This window comes from Trachemys scripta, chromosome 12 (genome assembly GCF_013100865.1).
Source record: "Trachemys scripta elegans isolate TJP31775 chromosome 12, CAS_Tse_1.0, whole genome shotgun sequence".
NCBI lineage: Eukaryota > Metazoa > Chordata > Testudines > Emydidae > Trachemys > Trachemys scripta.
In genome coordinates, this window is record NC_048309.1 from 30,142,838 (window position 1) to 30,161,943 (window position 19,106).

General features: G+C 57.9%; 1 protein-coding gene across 7 annotated transcripts in view; it reads right to left on the reverse strand.

Moving 5' to 3' along the window:
* Positions 1–19,106, reverse strand: part of CHD6 (chromodomain helicase DNA binding protein 6) — a 195,355-nt gene that overhangs the window by 20,806 nt on the left and 155,443 nt on the right. For 6 of the 7 annotated variants that reach the window (XM_034787628.1, XM_034787630.1, XM_034787624.1 and 3 more), the window contains 12 exons: positions 17,965–18,124; positions 16,238–16,327; positions 14,577–14,680; positions 13,536–13,665; positions 12,703–12,763; positions 9,708–9,762; positions 8,769–8,988; positions 6,929–7,137; positions 3,355–4,896; positions 2,489–2,637; positions 1,748–1,954; positions 294–740 (listed from right to left, as the gene is read on the reverse strand). In XM_034787628.1, coding sequence (XP_034643519.1) covers positions 294–740; positions 1,748–1,954; positions 2,489–2,637; positions 3,355–4,896; positions 6,929–7,137; positions 8,769–8,988; positions 9,708–9,762; positions 12,703–12,763; positions 13,536–13,665; positions 14,577–14,680; positions 16,238–16,327; positions 17,965–18,124 — 3,374 coding nt within the window. The remainder of the gene's footprint in view (positions 1–293; positions 741–1,747; positions 1,955–2,488; positions 2,638–3,354; positions 4,897–6,928; positions 7,138–8,768; positions 8,989–9,707; positions 9,763–12,702; positions 12,764–13,535; positions 13,666–14,576; positions 14,681–16,237; positions 16,328–17,964; positions 18,125–19,106) is intronic. The other variant, XM_034787627.1, reaches the window with a different exon arrangement.

Below are 19,106 nucleotides of genomic sequence, written 5' to 3' on the forward strand. Positions count from 1 at the left end.
TTTAATGCTTAGCAGTACTCAAGCACTCAGGGAAGAGTGCCCTGATCGGGGGCTGGGGAAGCTCTGCAAGCCCCCACCTCCCTCCTCACCAAGAGACAGGGCCTGCCTCTCTGGGGTTGAGTCTGCTTCTCCTGCTCCAGGGGTTTGCCTCAGGCAGGCAATGAGGGGGCAGTTGTCCAGCCCTGCCCTGCCCTGTCCTGGGATGAACAGCAGAGCTCAGCAGTCATTGAGTGAACAGCTGGATCCACGTGAGCATTCGCTGCCTGCTTTGGGAGGGGGAATCATTTACCCACCTGCAGCCCGGTTTGAAGGCTCCTCTCCTTCAAGAAGATAAGGTCCATCCCTTCCACATTTTTTCTCCTGCCCCGTCGTCTCCTCAAGGCAGCATCATCTCTCCGGAGGCTTCCATTGACAATCTGCCCCGTGACCGGATGGATTAGCCCTGCCTGAAGGATGCCAGACAAGTCCATGCCCAGGGACCCCTGCAGGGAGTGCACCGTCCCTAACTTGGGCAGGTTGCTGTTCAGGGGGAAAGGAGAGGGGTTTCCTGGCGATCCATCGGATACTCTGGCCAGGTTCCCTGAAGAGTCCCGCCAGCCGTTGAGCACTACAGGTGGACGGGAGTGCGATGCAGCTAACTGTTCGAGACGTCTAGGTTTGGCGTCTCTCTCCAGCTCAAACTCATAGGGCTGCCTGTGCTTTTGTTCATCCTTCGTAAAGGCGGGAGCCAGGAAGCTTTCCTGTGTGCAGCAAAGACAGAGAAATGGTCACAGCTATGGCCTACATCGCACAGGCCTTACAACACTCAGAAGCAACTTTTAAATCCAGCGCACACTAGAATCATAGAACTATAGGGTGAGAAGGGACTGCAAGGGCTAAAACACTGGCACGAGAGAGGTTTCATGGGGCTAGGACTGGGGGAGGGGAGTGTATGGAGACGGGTGGCTATCGAGACTGGACAGAGCTCCTTAATCTCTCTGCTGGAGCCCTCCACGACCCTTTTCCCCCGGCCCAGCAGACAGCCACCACTTCCCAGCTAAAGGGATGGATGGAGTGGGACTTCCTGCAGAGCCCCATACTGCAGCAGGTGTGCTGCAGCTCAGTGAGCTGTAGGAGGGGCTCCTCCCAGCAGCAAGCATGCCCCTGGTTCCCACACCCTGCCAGCAGCTGTTGGCCTCAGAACCAGAGCCCAGCCACCGCTCATTCAGCAGGGACGGCGCATAAGCGGGGGTCTCTGTAGTGGGGAGACAGAGCACTCTACTCAGAGCGCTGGCCCCAGGGCGGTGCCTCTGTTACACCCCTGCTGGGGCATAGGGAGAGCACTGTGTTCTCGGCTAAACTGAGTGCGGGAGGAGGGATTTTGGAAGCACCTCTCCCTCCGAAGGAAGACGAGCTGAGTCGCTCACAGAAATGCATCGAGTCGTTCGTCTGGGACCTCCAGCTGCCGTTCTCATGTCAGTAAATAAAGGGGCACCCCTAGGCTGAGATTATACATGTTGCCACAGGGGTTGCTGTGACTCGTCCCCCACAGTGACCTAACTCTATCCACCCACCTGGCACCTGGGTGAATGCCAGCACCGGGTTGGGGGGAAGGGTCTCCAAGCTGCCCTGGGACTATACAATACACTTCAAATTGCAGAACAGCGAGAGCCAGAGAGGAGGGAAAGCTGCAGAGTTTCCCGGGCTGGGAAGCCCTGAACACCAGGGAGATGGAACTCCTAAGGGGCCACGTGCCCTGACCCCTCACCTTTTGTACCTGTGCAACTAACACTCCGTTGTTGAAGCTGGGGTCCGGGGCTTCTGGCTCGGCAAAGCTGTTCCTAGTGCCTGCGTTGCTGGCTAACACTGATGTGGGCATCAGGGTTTGTGTTTCAAACTGCTGGCTAGAAGAGGGCCACTTGCCCTTTAAGATGGCGTGACAGATATTATCTATGCGGTTAATGATCACTCGGTCCTGCAAGCAGAAGCAGACAGCTCAGTGGCATGGCAAACCCAGGGCCATGGCATGCAAAGGATAGTGTGGACGCACAGGCCCTTGAGCCCCAAGGGAAATGCAGAGAGCCCGTGGGAGTGAAAATGGAACCCCCTCTCTTTTCACAAATGTTGCAGGGACCGATGCTTTCTGAAGACCCTGTGAACTTGTGTCTGGGTGCACACCCATGCACATGGACATGTGTGCCATGGGACACTGAGTATGGAAGGGGAAATTCAGCCCAGGCAGAGGGCCTGCGCTAAGTCTGTGCTTCGCTTCCATCCCACTGGGCCCCCCGCTCGGCCTCCCCGTGGTACCCCCAAATCCTGCTCGCAGCAGTGGGATTTCTGTGCATTCAGTCCCTTGCTTGCTCACTAACATGGACCAGGGCCATAGAGGTGGGTGGCTGGGAGTTTTGCCCAGGAATAAGCTTAGTGAAGGGTGGCAAGGCAGAGAAGCTGGGCCAGGGCGGCTGCAATTTGTGAATGATTCAGACAGGTGCAGAACTGAAACCACCTTAGGCCACTCCGAGAAGGAATAGAGCGTCTTCTCCTGCAGCAGCTGGGCGATGGTGGGCGCACGGGCATCCTGCAGCTCGTCCATCTCTCCAGGCTGGGCACAGGGAGAGCTCTTGCTCTCCTCTTCCGAATACTTCTCTGGACAATCTAGGTAAAGTGACAAACAGAAGGGGCCATCGTAACCCTGGAGCCCCCCACGGCGTAGTTGGTGCCGCCAGAACCCCACTCTCTAGCCATCATTTGGGACTATTTTTCTTTTCAAAAAGTGAACCCGTTGGCTGTGAGTGGGCTGAGCGGCTGGTCAGTAGCAGCTGGGGGAGCCCTGGGTCCATGAGGGCTTTGGGCAGCCAAGGCCTGGGGCCAGTGAGGCCAGTGGGAATTCTGTTACTGACCTCAAGGGAGCAGGGCTTGGCCCAAAACCACTGAACAATGAACCAGCCGAACGCCAAGGCCAGCCAAGTTGGCAGGAACAGACACAGCCCTGCCTGCCAGTCTGTGCCACCCAGTCCTGGGTGGGCAGGGCGAGCCCCGTGCCACAGGGCAGTGCCCAGTCCTGGGTGGGGGCAGGGAGGGAAGGGCAAGTCCCCCGTCACGGGGCAGTGCCCAGTGCTGGCGGGGGCAGGGAGGGCACAGAATGACACACACACACACACACACACACACACACACCCCGAAGGCCTCCTGGAAGCCCCAGTACAGTCTGTGTTTGCTCCTCTCATCCCAGCAAGAATATTATTGCTCAGAAAGCCACATGCCCCCACCCACAAGGCAGGTGCAGCTGCCACTTGATGCTGCAGGCTGGCACACACACAGGCTCGCTGCACAGGGTGCATGGGCATGCCTGCCAGACGGACACTGCCGTACCTCGGCTCTGGCCAGTGCCCTCTTTCTCTTCCTCGTCTTTGTTCTCACATTCATCGTCTTCCTGCTTCGGCTTGTGCCCTTCCAGGTGCCAGGACACACCGCCCGCCATCTGCGCAGCAGAGCCAGCTTCCCAGCGCTCCCCTCCCATGCTGGCGGGCCCAGCGTTCGGGAGCTTCGGCTGAGCAGCTGCAGCTGGGCTGGGTGCTGGGGGGAGGCTCTTGGGCCAGTCTGGCAAGTGCTCTGCAGCGCTCTTGTGGTCGGCCTCCCCATCCCCTGCCCCACTGTTACACTGCGATGCCACCTGTCCTGAAAGCTCTGCCTCACCATTCACTTCTGGGCAAGTGTTCTTGGGAGCAGGAAGGCTAGAACCAGGTTCCTCCCCCGCAAGCGCATTAGCTTTGGGGTCCTCATCAGTCCTGGCCTCCGGGGTGCCCCTCAATCCTTCTATAGCATCTGCTGCCATCTCAGAATTCTCCTCCTCCTCCTCTTCCTCACTGTGGCTCTGACTTGGCACTGATTTATCCTCCAAGCCTTTCTCGTGTAACAGGCCCATGAACCTCTGCTCCGGTGGGATCTTTATCTCCAAGTTATGGAGACTGGGCCCATACAGGCCTAGGCTGATCACCCCCTCCGCACTGGTGAGCTCAGGTGACCCAGGCCCTGGGCTGGCCCGCTGCAAGGCATCACTGATCTCGGTGGGGACACTCCTGGAGGGCTGGCTGGCTGGGGCTGAGGGCCAAAGCTCCCTGCCTTCATTGGGACTATCCATTTGGTCACAGCCCATCTGCAAGCTCTCCAGGAAGGAGGTCTCTCTGATGGCCTCAGCCTCACAGCTGGATGGGTCCTCATCCCCATCTAGTTTGCCCTCAGCAAATTTAGCAGCACTGTTGCTGACATGTGTGCAGCTGGGGCTGTCACGGGCGAGAGAGCTGTGCTCACTGGGACACGCCTTCTCCTCATACATCATGCACATCAGAGAGTCCGGCAAGGAGCTCTCATCACAGTTCATGGAAATGATGTCCCGCACTGTCGACAGGAATGTGTCGCAGCTCGTGTCCTGAGGACTGCCCTCCGCCCGGGAGAGCACATCCTCCAGGTTTTCAAGCTTGATCTGGCACTCAGCTTCATTCTCCAGGGACTCACAGGTCCTTTCCATCTGGCAGTACAAAGGGGAACTGTAGAGTTTGGAGTTCATCTGATGGAGACAGCACAGATTCTCTGGGCCTGGGGCACCTGCTCTTTTGTGCTGAGCATAGTTTCTATACGCGTCCAAAAATGACAGCTCAGGATCGTTCATGATGTAGTAGTCAGTGCGGTTCAGTCCGTGCTTGGCTGTGCCAAGCAGCAGGTCTCGGTCATGCTTGCCACACTCCCACCAGACAGGAAGGTAGAGGCTGGGCCTGCACAGCGTGAGCCGCTCATGGAGCTGCGGGTACTTGAGCACTTGCTCCCGGACCTTCCTTAGAAGTTCAATCCGGTACAGCGTTCTTGCAGCACGTTCCTCAGTGATTGGCTCAACATAGATGCTGGGATCAGGTGGACCTACAATGGGAAGAGAGAGGCAGAGACCCCATTACTAATTAGACAGAGCTCAGAAGGGTATATGGCCAAACCTTGCTACTACGCTGTACATTGGGGGTTACTGTTTGGCTGAGGTTCACAGCTGTGAGAAGAACTGTCGGGGTGACAGCAACAGCAGCTTCGGAAATTTATCACCGCCATCTAGTGGTTACCAGTCAGTGTTGTCTCTGCTGCAAATTGCACCATGGAGAAGCAACAAGTTAGAAATTGGTGGGGCTGCTTGTCTAGTTTGTGTCTCCATAGTTCAAGAGTCATTTGGAGAGGAGCTGGGAACAATGTGAAGTTCCTGATTCTTGGGTATTGACCCTGGAATCACATGTAACTAAACTGGCCAGGGTTTGGTTTCTAAGTTTTCTCTCTAACCAGCCAGAATGAAGAAGAGTTTCTCACCTTCACCAACTGTCCCAAGGGTAGCAATTCACCAGTGGGTATTTCAGAGCCCTCCCATCAACTCCAGTCTGTGCTGCCTTGATTTGGCAAGCAGGACCAGAGCAGGCTCTTGTGGTACCTTGGGAGGTCCATGGTAACTGATGCACCATGGGAGTTTCTCAAACATGTATGGTTTCTTCTGAGCAGGGATCCCACCACGCACAGAATCATAGAAATGTAGGACTGGAGGGACCTCAAGAGTCCAGTCCATTAGACCATCACTGACAGGGGTTTGTCTAGCCTGTTCTTAAAAACCTCCAGCGACGGAGATTCCACAACCTCCCTGGGCAATTTGTTCCAGTGCTTAACTACCCTGACAGTTAGGAAGTTTTTCTAACCTAAATCTCCCTTGCTGCAATTTAAGCCCATTGCCTCTTGTCCTGTCCTCAGTGGATAAGGAGAAAAATGTATCACCTTCCTCCTTATAACAACCTTTTACATACTTGGAGACTGTTCTCTCGTCTCTTCTCCAGACAGAACAAACCCAACTTTTTCAATCTTTCCTCAGAGGTCATGTTTTCTAGACCTTTAATCATTTCTGTTGCTCTTCTCTGGACCTTCTCCAATTTGTCCACATCTTTCCCAAAGTGTGGTGCCCAGAACTAGACTCAATGCTCTAGATGAGGCCTTACCAGCATGGAGTAGAGGAAGAATTACTCCTTGTGTCTTGCTTACAACACTCCTGCTGACACATTGGTTTACACAGGGCATTTCCTGAGGCTCAATGACTGCGAGGAATTGTGCTGGAGGTGGGCACTCCAGGAACTGCTCAGGGTTGAGACTGCTGCTGCTATTCTTGAAAGCAAATCATTGTATGTTCAATAATCCCCTGTGGGTAGTTTTTCTATCTCTGATTTTTTCAGTGCCATGTGGCGGCTAGTCTGGCAACACAGGGAGCATCTAGAGGGCTGGTGCCATGTGTGTTAGCTGGCCACGTCGTCCCCAAGCCCACTGTAGACTTCCAGGATGGCTCAGCCTGTGATAACTCATCCCTAACAGAAAGTCCTGCAGTGACTGGGACATGGCCGTGCTCTGGATTGCAGTTGGCCTGTATCAGCACAAGTGACAGGAAGGGAAGGTGGGCTACATGGCTACACTACGAGCAGGGCAGGGCATCTGTATCAGACAGTGGCCATGTTCAGTTTTGAAGACGTCTGTTTGGGGCTGTCTGGTTCCCTCCACTGCTGCTGGAGGTTCCTGTCTCAGGTCAGGACTCGTTTTATTCTTACTTCTTTTTCTGGAATATCCAGGGAGGGCTGGCAAAATGCCAGGGACATGCTGGCCATGGTGAGGTAAGCGCTGTGCAAGCTCCGCCAAGGCTATCAGGAAGGAAAGGTCTCCAGCCAGAGCCTGTGGCACTGGAAAGAGCCTACTGCTTGATCAGGTGTAAAGAGTCACATGACAGGCAGCCAATCGGCAAAGATATGAGCAGGTCACTAGAATTCGTCGTCCCCACTTTCCTTTCCCCCCAACGGCACCAGTTCCAGCCCTTCCCAGGGCATTCCTGGTCCAAGAGGGCCTCCCGACCATTGCCCCACGTGCTGGCAGTGTCCCCTCCACTCACCGTCCTCTTTCCAGAGGGGGAGACGGCAGACGTTCCTGCACATGGCCACAAAGCTGTAGAAGTATTTCTCCAGGCTCTCATCTGTCTTCTTCTCCAAGCGGGAAATGGCTCGGAACTGGGTCCAGTCAAAGGCCTTCTTCTCCTGGTCATAAATGACCCCGAAGGAGGAGACAGTGCGGTAGAAATCTGCCTGCTCCCTTCTCGTCCATCTGCAGGGCAGGGAGAGATGCGCATATTCATGAGACATATTTGTTTATAGTCTTGTGCTTTCCCACTGTGTCTGGTGCCAGTGAGAGGCACTAGCTGGAGAGCCCCGGGGAGCAGAGTGCTCCCCCACCCCCAGAACAGGCTCTGCACACACTTCCCTACAATGGCCTCAGGGACTTCCTCGGGGCCAGCCAGTTGTTGCCCTCTTGGCTCAGACATGAATAAGGGGCCCACTTGGTACCATTGTGGCAATAGTGGCTTTTGTGATGTGGACACTTGGCCAACAGGAACTGGGCTGACTCAGGCTGCAGAACCACCACCAGAGGTAGTGGCTTAGTCTGGGACATGCTCACCCCAGTGATGTAGAGCAGCCAGCCCCAGTCCCAGACAGCCATACAGTCTGTAGTTGTCAGGTACAGACAGCTGGATGAAAAGTTCAGTAGAGCTCTCTTGATCTGCAAAGCTTCCCAAAGAACTTCTCCAATCTGCAACTTCTTAGACATACTGTACAACTGGGTATCAGGCTGAAGCACCTGCAGGTGCAGAGCTCTTCTCCTGACTCACCCGTGGAGCTAGACTAAGTGGGTCTCATTAAACTCCACTTAGGCTCAGTCTCCCTGGCAGGAGATACAGAAGGAAAGGTAGAAGGCCCTGCAGGGAGAAATCCTGATCAGTCTGTCCATGAAGGAGTCTCAAGGATGGGCGCATGTTTGCAAGGGCAGCACTGCCTTGCTGAGAATGGCAGCAGCCCTTGCCAGACGAAGGGCTGGAGTTTGGGTGAGTGCCCCGTTCAAGGATTTGCAATTTCACCCTGGGTTTCTGTCTGAGCAGCACGAGAGCAAAGGCATTTGATTGGGGCATTTAATTTTACAGATGGTTTGTCACTGTGCCCCAGTCTCTGCTTTCCTGTCATAGGGGAACAAGAGGCTTGCCTGATTAAATTAAACAGCAGCATACTTAGACCCAGTGCAAGGAAATGCTCCTCTACCCAGTGACCCTGTGCCTCCTGCTGTGCCAGCCAGTGCCATAGAGGGCAGTCAATGTAGCTAGATTTCAAAAGCAGTGGGTAACTCCTGGGCATTGGGCACACTAGTGACACAGGTTCAGGCTGTGAGGATGGTAATCCAACCTCATGCTTCTGGGTCCAGGTGGAGGGGCAGGAAGGATCCCCAGCCCCTCACACATGGCATGGCCCAAGCTGGTGTGTCCTGGCAGCACGGGGCAGTAGCCCCTGCAGGAGGTAGGAAGCCAGACTAGATGGCCCAGTCTGGCCCAGCAGTGTAACCCAGGCCACCAGAAATCCCCCTCATTCCTCCTTTCAAACAGCTGTTAGCTGGAACAGCTCCTGAAGGAGGCTGAGTCTTGGTACAGCCTACATGAAATGAGGTCCAGACCCAGCCCATACTGGTGCCTGCCTGGGGGCTTGGGACCTGCCCTGCAGGTATTACCCCAGGCACCTGATTTCCGACTGGGAGAGTGAAGGCGCTTTCCGGCCACAGGGGCAGGGCATGTGCCTGAGAGGAGATGTTGAGCCAGCTTGTCTTGGCTGCCTTGGGTCAGGGGTAAACGCAGGAGCCAGTGACTCTCAGAAAGGGCCTGCTCAGCTGCTCTGTCAGCCAATCCCCTCTGTTACCTTTTCTGCATTTCCTTGTTCACCGGGTCCATCTCAGCAGCTCTCCTGAACATCTCCTCCTGCAGCCAGTAGCCATGGTTACTGGGCACCAGCATCTCGGCTCGGGGGGGCAGCTCCTTGCGGTTGCAGCGCTGGTAGACGGTGACGAGCCGCCGCAGTCTGGCTGTGAGGGCGGACGAGACAGGCCAGCAGGATCTGTCTGAGTCGGAGCCATCCTGGGCTTCAAACATCAGCAAGGACATTAATATTTAACACACACAGCCAGAGGCAGATGGGCGGGCGGGCTCGGGGCTCATTAAACAGCTCCCTACCCCTCACACAGAGGGGCCAGAGGATCAGGGCCAGGCCACGGCTGCCTCCATTCCCCAGGGCAGCAGGTGAGGGTGCCAGGGGCTGGCTGGCTATCCGTGAGCCCTTCCTTCTGGACCCCTGCATCACAGCTCAGCTTGGCTTGTGGTCCTTTCAAACTGAGCCTAGTTTTGGGGAAAGGGGCTGGAACAAGAGCCGGCTCCATGTCACCCTGAAGCATGCCCAGCTCTCATGCGAGAGGGCGGCGTGGCCAATTGCTCATTCGGCCAGGCTCCATTCTGCAAGGGGGCTGCTAGCACTGGCCCTGCTTGCTGCCTTCTGTAACAGGGGGTAATTCCTTCCCTGGGGCTGGGTGTGATCAGTGCTTCCAGAAGGCACAGTTCAGCTCCCTACTGTTGTTACCCAGGGCTCCCCAGCTGTCCTCTGTGCCCCAGAGAGGTACATGCCGGCTGTTTAAGAACACACTGTCATTGTTGGACAGTTTGACGTTAACAGCACAGATGCCTTGCATAGCGCTGCCTTCCTGCTGCCTTCTGTTACTACAGCGCCTAGTAACCCCAGCTTTGGGCAGGGGCCCCCACGCGGAGTGCCACACACACAGAGCAAGCCGTCCAGAAGGCACAGCCTCACCTGCCACATTGTCATCCTGCTTCTCGGCAGCTTCTCCACACAAATTCCCAGAGTCCTGCAGGAAAAGTAAGACCCAGGCCATCAAAATCCACCTTGAGAGGAGAGCATCTGCCCACCCGGCCAGGAGCAGGTGTCAAAAGGATCCAAGCAGCCACACACGCCCGTCCGCTCCCAATTCCTAGCTGCAGGGTTTGCAGGCAGCCCCTGTCAAGCAATGGGAGCTCCTCACTCTCTGGCTGGAGGGAGCCGCTCTCACGTCCCAGTCCAGACGCTCCCCCATGTTGGCCCTTGCCTGGGAGGGCCACATGAACATTAATGCTCTTGTGTCGCTCTGAGGCGTTACAGTGGACTCCCTGGTCGGGGAGAACCGCTGACCCCGCAACATGTGCTCTGCCCTAGATGGAGAGCAGCCCAGAAGAGTGCAGAGCTCAGCTGCTGCTGAAGGGCCCAGTGCTCCCAGGGAGCCACTGGAAAGAGAGGGTGTGGCCCTAGCCCCTGCCAGCCCAGAGAGGGCAGAGCCGGGCCCAGGACGCTGTGCTGGGCCTGCACCTTGCTCTGGGGCCCAGCTACCCTGCACTAAGGTGGGGGACAGTCCATATAACTCTTGGCATCATCGAAGGGTCTGGCAGGATAGGGTGTCCCTGCAGGCCCTGGGAAGAGGCATGGAGCCAGGGTGACTTAGGTGCTGTCTCAGAGCCCTCTGGAAGAAGGCGAATCCTGCAGATGGATGGATCCATGGTGCAGGGAAGAAGCTTTAGGACTCGCGAGGGGCAGAGGCAGGAGTGGGACAAACAAGGCAGACGGGCCACTAGCCCGTGGCTGAGCTCTCCTGGAGGCAGCACCGGAGGAAGCGATAGTGGGACAGTGAGGCGTGTTATCCAGGGTTGTCTGGCCAGACCCTGACAGGCAGGACGGCTCAAACTCTGTCACACTGTCTGCCTGCGGGCTGCCCCTGCTGGAGCTGCACCCGCCCTAGCCAAGCTAGGGCCTTCTAGAGAAAGAGCAAGCACCACCCCATGGGCAGGGGGAGAGCCATCTCTAGGGGCCCTGGCAATCCCACCCTCCATTCTGGGCACCTTGACGCCAGGGCAACAGGTGCAAACTGGGGGCTCAGATGTGAGCAGTGAACACACTCAGCGCCTGCAAGGGCTGTTTCCTGGAGAGACGGACGGCTCACTCCTGCCTGGCTCAGTGATGTCGAAGGTGACAGCAGTGGGCCACAGCTGGGAGTGGTGCAGCCCAAGTGGTACAAGGGGGTAGCTCGGAAGAGAAGAAGTCTCAGGGAAAGCTGGCTGGGTGTAAGCTGTCCCAGGCTGGGGGATTATTGACCAGGGCAGGGGGCAGTGACATCACTTGGGCCTTTTATGACCAGTCTGCACTGGACAGGGAAAAGGGGCTGTGGGAAGGGTCCTGTGCGGGAATACTGGACAATCCCACTTGGCATGAGTCCCATTTCCCAGGGAGTTGGGGGCGCAGGGGGTCGAGTTACCTGGAGAAAGGCAGACCCAGCAGCATGGATCTAAAGCTACAGAGGGAGAGCACAGCACGGCTAATGCAGATACTGGGGAGAGTGGAGGGCTGCTGCCCCAGGTCCTTTTAAGAGGAAGCGTCTCAATGTGCCACAAGCTGCAGCCTCTGTGGAGCCAAGTCAAACAAGTGGCATGTGCATTGCTGCAGCGTCTGCTGGGCTTCGGAAGCCGCCTGTTCTCCCTGTGCAGCTCAGTCTGCTGCCCCCAGGAAGGCGCCTGGACAGAGAACATGTCAGTTCCCCCCAGACACAGAGGCTGCTGGAGACAGAGTGGACAGCCTTTCCTCAGCCCCGCAGGCTCTCAGATGAGAAGCAGTTGCTGCTCAGGGCTGAGTGATTTGCAGGGGCAGCACATGGCAGGGGTGGGGCTCTGCTGGGGCCCTTCCCTCTGCCAGCCTAAGGGTGGTAAGTGGGGATCCCAGCTGTGAGGATCAGCAGCTGAACAGAGGGTTTGTGCTGCCCTCCTCGTCAGAATGAACCCGGACAGCACAGGGTGGGGCTGATGATGCTGGCCCCTCTTCACTGCTGGCCGGCCCAGGCCCCATCACTGCACTCACTACCCTGCAGCTCCAGACTCGCTCCTTCTAAATCCTTCCCTGCTGAGCCTTGCCTCATCTCGCACTCTGCACCCTCCCCTCAGTGCCTCCCCTCCTCTGCTCTCCTCCCCTGGGTGCTAGGTGTGGGGGCTGGGCTGTCCTGGGCCAGGCTAGGCACCAGGCGGGGGGCAGGGGGCTGAGCTAGATACCAGGCTGGGGTTCCCTAGGCCATGGTGCCAGGCTGGGGGAGGTGAGCTGGGCTGGGGGGGGTGGGGGGGGGGTTAGGCTGCCCTGGGCCGAGCTAGGTGCCAGGCTGGGGAAAGGGGGCATGGGCAGGCTGCCCTGGCACCCAGCATGTTGGCCCTAGTGGAGGTACTGCAGGGCTGGGGGGGGTGGAGGAGGTGCCCAAGCACTCTGAGATCCTACTGATCATCAGGCTCCTGCCTGGGGCTGGTCCTAGCCCAGCCCCATGGGAAGAGCCGGTCTTGGCATTTATGGTAACAGTCCTCAGCCAAACAGGGTAGGGCTCTGCTTGGCAGTGAGATGGTGAGATCTCTGCTGACTGGCCGGCCTGGGCACATCCAGGAATCAGCTGACTGGAGACCAACACCCAGGATCCCACAGTGGGGGGATTTCCAAAGGATAGCGACCCGTCCCGTGCAGCAACGTCACTCACTCGCACGCTCCGTCCCAGCAGCCACGGTGCTCCTGGGAGCAGTCACAGACAGCCTGGGCACCAGGCACCCTCCCAACAGCTGTCCCTGCTGAGCCCCACTAACAGCAAACTGTCTCTGCCATGGGGGAAAGGTGGGTGTCCAGCCTATTGCTCTTTCCTTAGCCACAGCAGAACACCAGGTGTCTCCCGAGCCAGCAGGGAGCAGGCCTGGCTGGGGCAGAGGAGCTGTTCTCATCTGCGGGGAGCCCCACTCACCTCCTGCTGTGGCAGCCCCTCCACTCTGTCTCCGCTGTTCTCTTCTTTCTCAACGTTTCCTCTAGACAAAACAACCCGATAGAGCATTAGCTTTTGCCCACCCCAGCAATGCCCCAGCGCCTGCAAGGTGAGAGCCAGCTCCCTCACTTTCACACTGCCTGGGCACCCTTGTTGGCTGCCCTCCTGTCATATGCCCGAGCATGGACCTGCTTCCTGATCTCCACCTGCAGGAGGGAACTGACATTCAGGACATTCTCAACCTTTATGTTTGCAAAGCTGGCAAAGAACCCAGCACCAGTCCCAGCTCTGGGCTCAGTTCTGGGATTCTCTGGTGACACACATCGCTGCTCACCCACCTGCTAGAGCACGCCAGCCAGCACTTCTTTCCCCATTTCCTGCAATCGGGGGCTGTGAACTCTCTGATCAGCCCCTCACCCCCGCAGCCAATGTGCTGCTCCCCAAAGCACAGCACAGCATCTAAAGGGCTTGCGTGTGTCAGTACCCCTAGCTGGGTGGGAGAACCTGCGTCTAGGTGAGTGTGAGTGGCACATGCACCTCCCTGGCCCATTGAGGGAATTCACCCAGGGGAGCAGCTCCCACACACCTGGTACCCTGCCTGCCCTCTCCCACTATGATACACAGTCATGCCCAGCAAACACTGGCATTCCCCTGTTGCCCTGCATGCACAGGCACCCTGCTGGGCTGCTGGCTTACCCTCCTCTCTGCTCTCACTCCGTTCTGATGCTCACCCCCAGAGAACAGCATGACGCTGGACCTGCTTCTTCTGCCCTGAGGAGCCAGCCAGACCCCTGCCTCCTCCTGCCCCCACCCACCTTTCTGCAGTATCCTGTGCCCCATCGCTGACGCCCTGCTCCGCAGACAGCAGCTTCTCGTCTGGCATGCCCACCTTCTCCAGGAAGCACAGTGCTGGGTCTGCTCGCATGGCGTTGTACCTCTCGTAACCTGCCAACACCACAGCTGACATTAAACGGAATACTGTCCTAGCCAGGGGCCAGGCCACCCGGGACCGGCTTTGGCTAAACTCTGGCTGTGCCAGTGGGGCCTGCCTGAGTGCACCTGTCTCCAGAGTTAGGACCTTGTTGTCTGGCCCACAGCTGACATGGCCTCTCAATAGCAAGTTTCACCCAAAGCATCCAAAGCCAAACAAACGGCAGCTGTTTAATCCACAGCCCTTCTGTCTGGGAGACAGAGACACAGGAATCAACCTGTCTGCCCCAGAGATATAGCCACTTCTGGGATGGAACGCAGCACCAGGGTAACAGTTTAGGACAGGCAGTACAGACTCCTGTCTCCAATGGAAATTGCAAGAGGAGTTTCAAGAGGCAGAATGTATTGAGCTGAGATAGAATTTGGCCAGGAATGTGGATGCTCCCCCCAGGTCCCTGAGTCAGGCGCTTGGTTTGATATGGCCACGCTCTGCAACAGCCCAGCGCCTGCTAGCCCCACTCTGCCCCCTTTATCAGGGCGAACACAGGTGTTCGAATGTCTCTACTGAGTCACATGGGGCGAGGCCCAACTCCTTGCAACTTGGGAGAGCTAATGGAGCTACAGCCCCAGGCGCTTTGGCTCAGCCCGGCCCCCACGTGAGCTGGCCTGGAGTGGATGTCCGGGACTTGAGTGCTCAGCACTGCCAGGTCATGGCAGCACAAACATGCAGCTTCCTGGGGCTCCTCGCTGGAGCACCCAGGATGGGGTGGGGCCCCGTGTGCGACATTCCACTAGCTTCTCCCTGGGGAGGGGTCTGGAACATTGGCATGGTGCGCTGAACTCAGCAGCCACTCCTGGCTCCTGGCTAGGGCAGTGGGAGTACCCCAGCACACCGGGGCGGGGAGCAGCACTTGGCAGGTCAATACCGTGTTTGAAAACTCCAATAAGCAGCGATTTATCGGCCTCTGCATTCCACCAGTCCACTGGGATCTCCACGTAGTCGATGTCCGGCAGCAGCACGTCCAGCTCCCTGAGAGGGACAGGCCATGAATGCACCCTGCTCTGGACTCCCCGGGAACCCCTGCTTCTGAAGACAGCTGAGTGGGCGATACTGGGGGAGCTGGGAACTAGCCTTCTGCCTTGATAGCGCTCTGGTGATTGCTTCTCCAGAGACACTGGGGTCAGGTCCTGCCTTTCGCTGTGTGCGAGCTCCCCAGACGCCAAGGGGACCAGTCATGGTCCCAATCTGGACTGATACTGCGCTAGCTGAATCCTGCTGTTGGCTTCCCCTACACACACACACGTGTCACAGGACCCTCCTGTGTGACAGGGATGGTGGGCGTGGCCCGGCCCCACCCATCCTACTCAGCCTGGCTGGCCCATGAGCTCCCAGGGCTCATTTGAATCGTATTTGCTTTAAGGCTGGGGAAAGTTTTCACTAAAGATACCAGCCACCGACAGAGCAAGAGCAAGGGAAAGCAGCAATCTGCTGGAGTGCACCGAGCCTTCAGAGTGGCAGGCAGCACCCTCCCTGGCCTCCCTCCAGTGAGCTCCTGGGACACGGACTGACTGCACCTGTGCTGGGCACAGGAGCACCCTGGGAAAGCAGCAGCGTCTGCTGAGACAGGAAAGCGGAGGGTTTCAATAAAGGATCAGGCTCAGTGAGCTCAGCAAACCTTGCTCTCCTCTACCATCCTGGTGGCTCCCTCTGCCACTGCTCGTTATGTGATGCCAGGGCAATTACCAGGCTTTGCCCAACCCAGCATCCCTTTGGGGACTTCAGGAGCCAGAGGGCTGCAGCCATTTCAGTCCCCCATGCTCCCTGCAGAGCAGAGGGAGGAAATGCAGGTCCCAGCAGGCAATGCTCCACTACGGTCTGAGCCACCTGGCTTGGGTGCCCAGGCTAGGTCAGGATTGACTGGGGGCTACAGCTTCATATTAGAAGTGAATTTGTTGGGCTGCACTGTGGGGAATCCTGATTCCCAGCACGCTGGGGCTGGCAGGGTTAGCCGCAGGCCTCTGCACTAGGTAAAGTCATTCCAGCCAATCAAGCTTCAAATTAACGCGCACATGCACACGTGTGTGCATCTCTGGGGAGTGCATGAGCGTAGGGGGTCTGCATGTGCCTCAGCATGCACACCCATGTGTACATGTGTATGCATGTAGCCCAGCGCAGTTCTGAATGGTGTTATTTCACAGGAGCAGTGGTCCTGTCCCCTGACCAAAGGAGCCCGCTGTCCCTGCTCAGCTCCGCTGCAGAGGGAGCTCTCTAAGCTGCAGGGCCAGCCTCTAGGGCTCAATCCTGCAGTCCCTACTCAGGCAGAGCCGCCACCAATGGCAACAGGAGTTTTGCTTGAGTGAGAACTGCAGGATTTGGCTTCAGACACTGTGAGGTGACTGACCCCTCTCATGCTGGCACAGTGCTGCTGGTGACTTCAGCTAGACAGCAGCTGGGCAGCTCCCCCATGCCAGCGCAGAGCAGGCAGGGAGCGCCTCATGCAGCAGGGGCGCTGCAGCCAAAGATATCTGTCGCTGTAACTCCGCAGCTGGGCATGCAAACCGATCCAGGCTGCTGAGAGCATCATACCTGGCCGGGATCCCTTCGAAGGCTTTGTCAGCCACCTCTCCCAGCACTTCAGCTTTCAGATAGTAGAGCATTCGCACCCGCAGCAGCACCCTGCCAAGGGAAAGGGGCAGGTCAATACAGACAGAGCACTGGGCTAGGATCCAGCATAGCACAGCCCCTACACACAGCGTTTATGAGCCAGCTGGTCTGTATGGCGGCATGGGGCAGTGGGGATCGCTGCCCAGGCCTGCAGCGTGTGCGGTTATATACCAGGACAGACATGGTGGGAAGCCACTCCCCTTCTCATGACACCACCCCCAAGGCTGAGCGCAGGCATGGCAGCAGCTTCGCCCGTCCTTAGCTGCCCCTCACACTGTGACACAGCAGGACATCCAGCCCCTGGGGCTCAAGAGGGAAGGCCTGAAGAAGCTGGAACATGGGGACTAGAGAGCAGGCCCCGTCCACATGGGAAAACAGCTCAGGCTGGCAGGGAACAGGCTCCTTAATCAGCTCAGTGGGCTGTGGGCCTGATCCCCACCATCTGGGCATCAGAGATCTCACCTCACTAACCCTGTAATCAAGCAGGCTTAAAACACTCATGAAGGAGCTCACCAGGAGAGGGGAGGTGCCAGGCTGGGTACCCGCCTCCCCAGCAATGGCAGCGACACACCTCACTCCTAACCCAGTGAGGGAGGGGGCTGCGCTACTTACAGTGCTCATGGCTAGGAGAGCTCTTGCTGGGAGCTGGGATGCAGCATCCTCTGAGTGGGTGAGGAAACAGCTCTGGGTTACTGATTTGTTAAAATAATGTCTCTCAGTTCTCCCTGCAAAGAGCTGTACCTGCTGGGCCCCACTCTCCAGGACCCAAGAGCTGGCCACCACCCTACAGGGCCCCAAGAGCCATCCCCCTCCAGGCTCCACCTCCCCAGCCCACAAGAGCAGCTCCCCCCAGGCCACAAGAGTCGTCCCACTCCAGACTCTGCCCCTCTGGTCCCAAGAGCTGCCCCCCACCAGGTCCCAAGAGCCGTCCCCCTCCAGGCTCAGCCCCCGGGTCCCAAAAGCAGTCCCACTCCAGGCTCTGCGCCCCCCCCCGAGGTCCCAAGAGCCGTCCCCCTCAAGACTTTGCCCCTCTGGTCCCAAGAGCCATCCCCCTCCAGGCTCCGCCCTCTCCCACCCCTCCCCCTGGTCCCAAAAACCGTCCCACTACAGGCTCCGCCCCCCCGGCCCCCAAGAGCCATCCCACTCCAGGCTCTGCCCCCGGGTCCAAAGAGCCATCCCCCTCCAGGCACCACCCCCAGGTCCCAGGAGCCATCCCCCTCCAGCTACCACTAATGCACAAGTCTGCACCATGGGGTGCTCAGGTATTTGACCAGCCCTGCTTCCCAAGTCCCTGACCGCGGACAGCTGTGACAATAAGGAAGTATCCTGAATGCCAGCTGAGCTGTGGGGAGTGCCCTGCACCTACCGGCAGGAAGATGAGAATTCCGTAGGGCTGCAGCTTCACAGCACTTTACAGCATGGCAAAAACTATCCAAGGTCTGACGACCCAGTGGGCACCGACCCAACATCCCCACTGGCCTCTCCATACTGACTGCCCAGGTCCGTCCTGCCCCTTCCTCTCCAGACTCTGCGCTGCAGCCCAGTGGCACGACGCCAGCTGGGGGCATATGGCCTCGCTCTGGGCCCAGGGCGGGACGCACAGCATGGAGTGTGCGCTGCAGTCCCCCAGGGCAGGGGCTCATACTCACTTGTTGCAGTGCTGTTTCAGGTGCTTTTTGTAGCTGTCATCGTGCAGGACTATCTCGGGGTTGCAGCTGGCCAGCCAGTCCGCGTTCTTTATCTCAGGGAGCAGCATCTGGTTCTTCATCTTCTTCCCCTTCCTGCCCCTGGGCACTGGGGCTGACAGCCCTGCAACAGCGAGAGGGAGTGCATTAGCGGCACTGCTGCAGGCCACACACCACCCTGATGGGCACCTGATAAATGCGCTGGATCAGACAGGACACAGACACTGGCTGGCAGGAGCAGTGCAGCTGGAAGGACTGAAAGCCAGCCCTTGTAATGCTCTTTAACCCTCATGCCACAGCTCAGGTGGGAGTGGGGGAGCCAGAGAAAAGGCAGGCAGCATACCCAGTGTGTCTGTCCAGGCACAATCCCATAGCAGAGCCATGCGTACCTGGTGCCCTAGTTAGACCAGGTCAGGCCATGCCACATCCACACCTTCCCAGCAGCCTAAATGCATGGGACAGTACTGAGAGCAGGAGGTGGCTTGGCAGGACAGGCTGCTGGACGCCGCTGCTGGCAACCCCGTCCACAGAACGGAAGCAAGCTGGCCCAGGCTCTCGGCAGCCTGACTTCGACGTTGTCAGATACAGGCCCGTGGAAAGATGTCAGGTTGAGTGCTGGGACAGGAAGGAGGTGCTCCAACACCTGCACTCTGCCTCACACAACCCACCTCCCCACTCCACACCAGCAGGCCCAGACCAGCCACGGCTCTCCCCAATACACTCTGACCCGCACCCTCTGCAGTGCCATTGCACATCCACATCTCCCCGCACTGCTGCGCACAGCCAATGCTCAGCGCTTCCCTAACACGCAAAGCAGACCCAGCTCAGGCTCTAAACTCAGCTCCACTGTAGCCCCACCAAAGCTACTCCAGCTTTCTCTGGATGGAGGTGACAGCAGAACCCAGCACAGACATCAGGGCCAGACACCCCTGATGAGATGGCATCCAAGCAGATCTGTACCCACGGCACCTGCCAGTCAGAATCATCACCTCTTCTATACAGCAGAGCCAGCCTTATGCCACGCAGGTGGGGGCGGAGTCGTCCTTGGAGTCTATTCCCTGGATTGGTTCCCTGGCCACGTTTCCCTGTGTTTTCATTCCAACCAG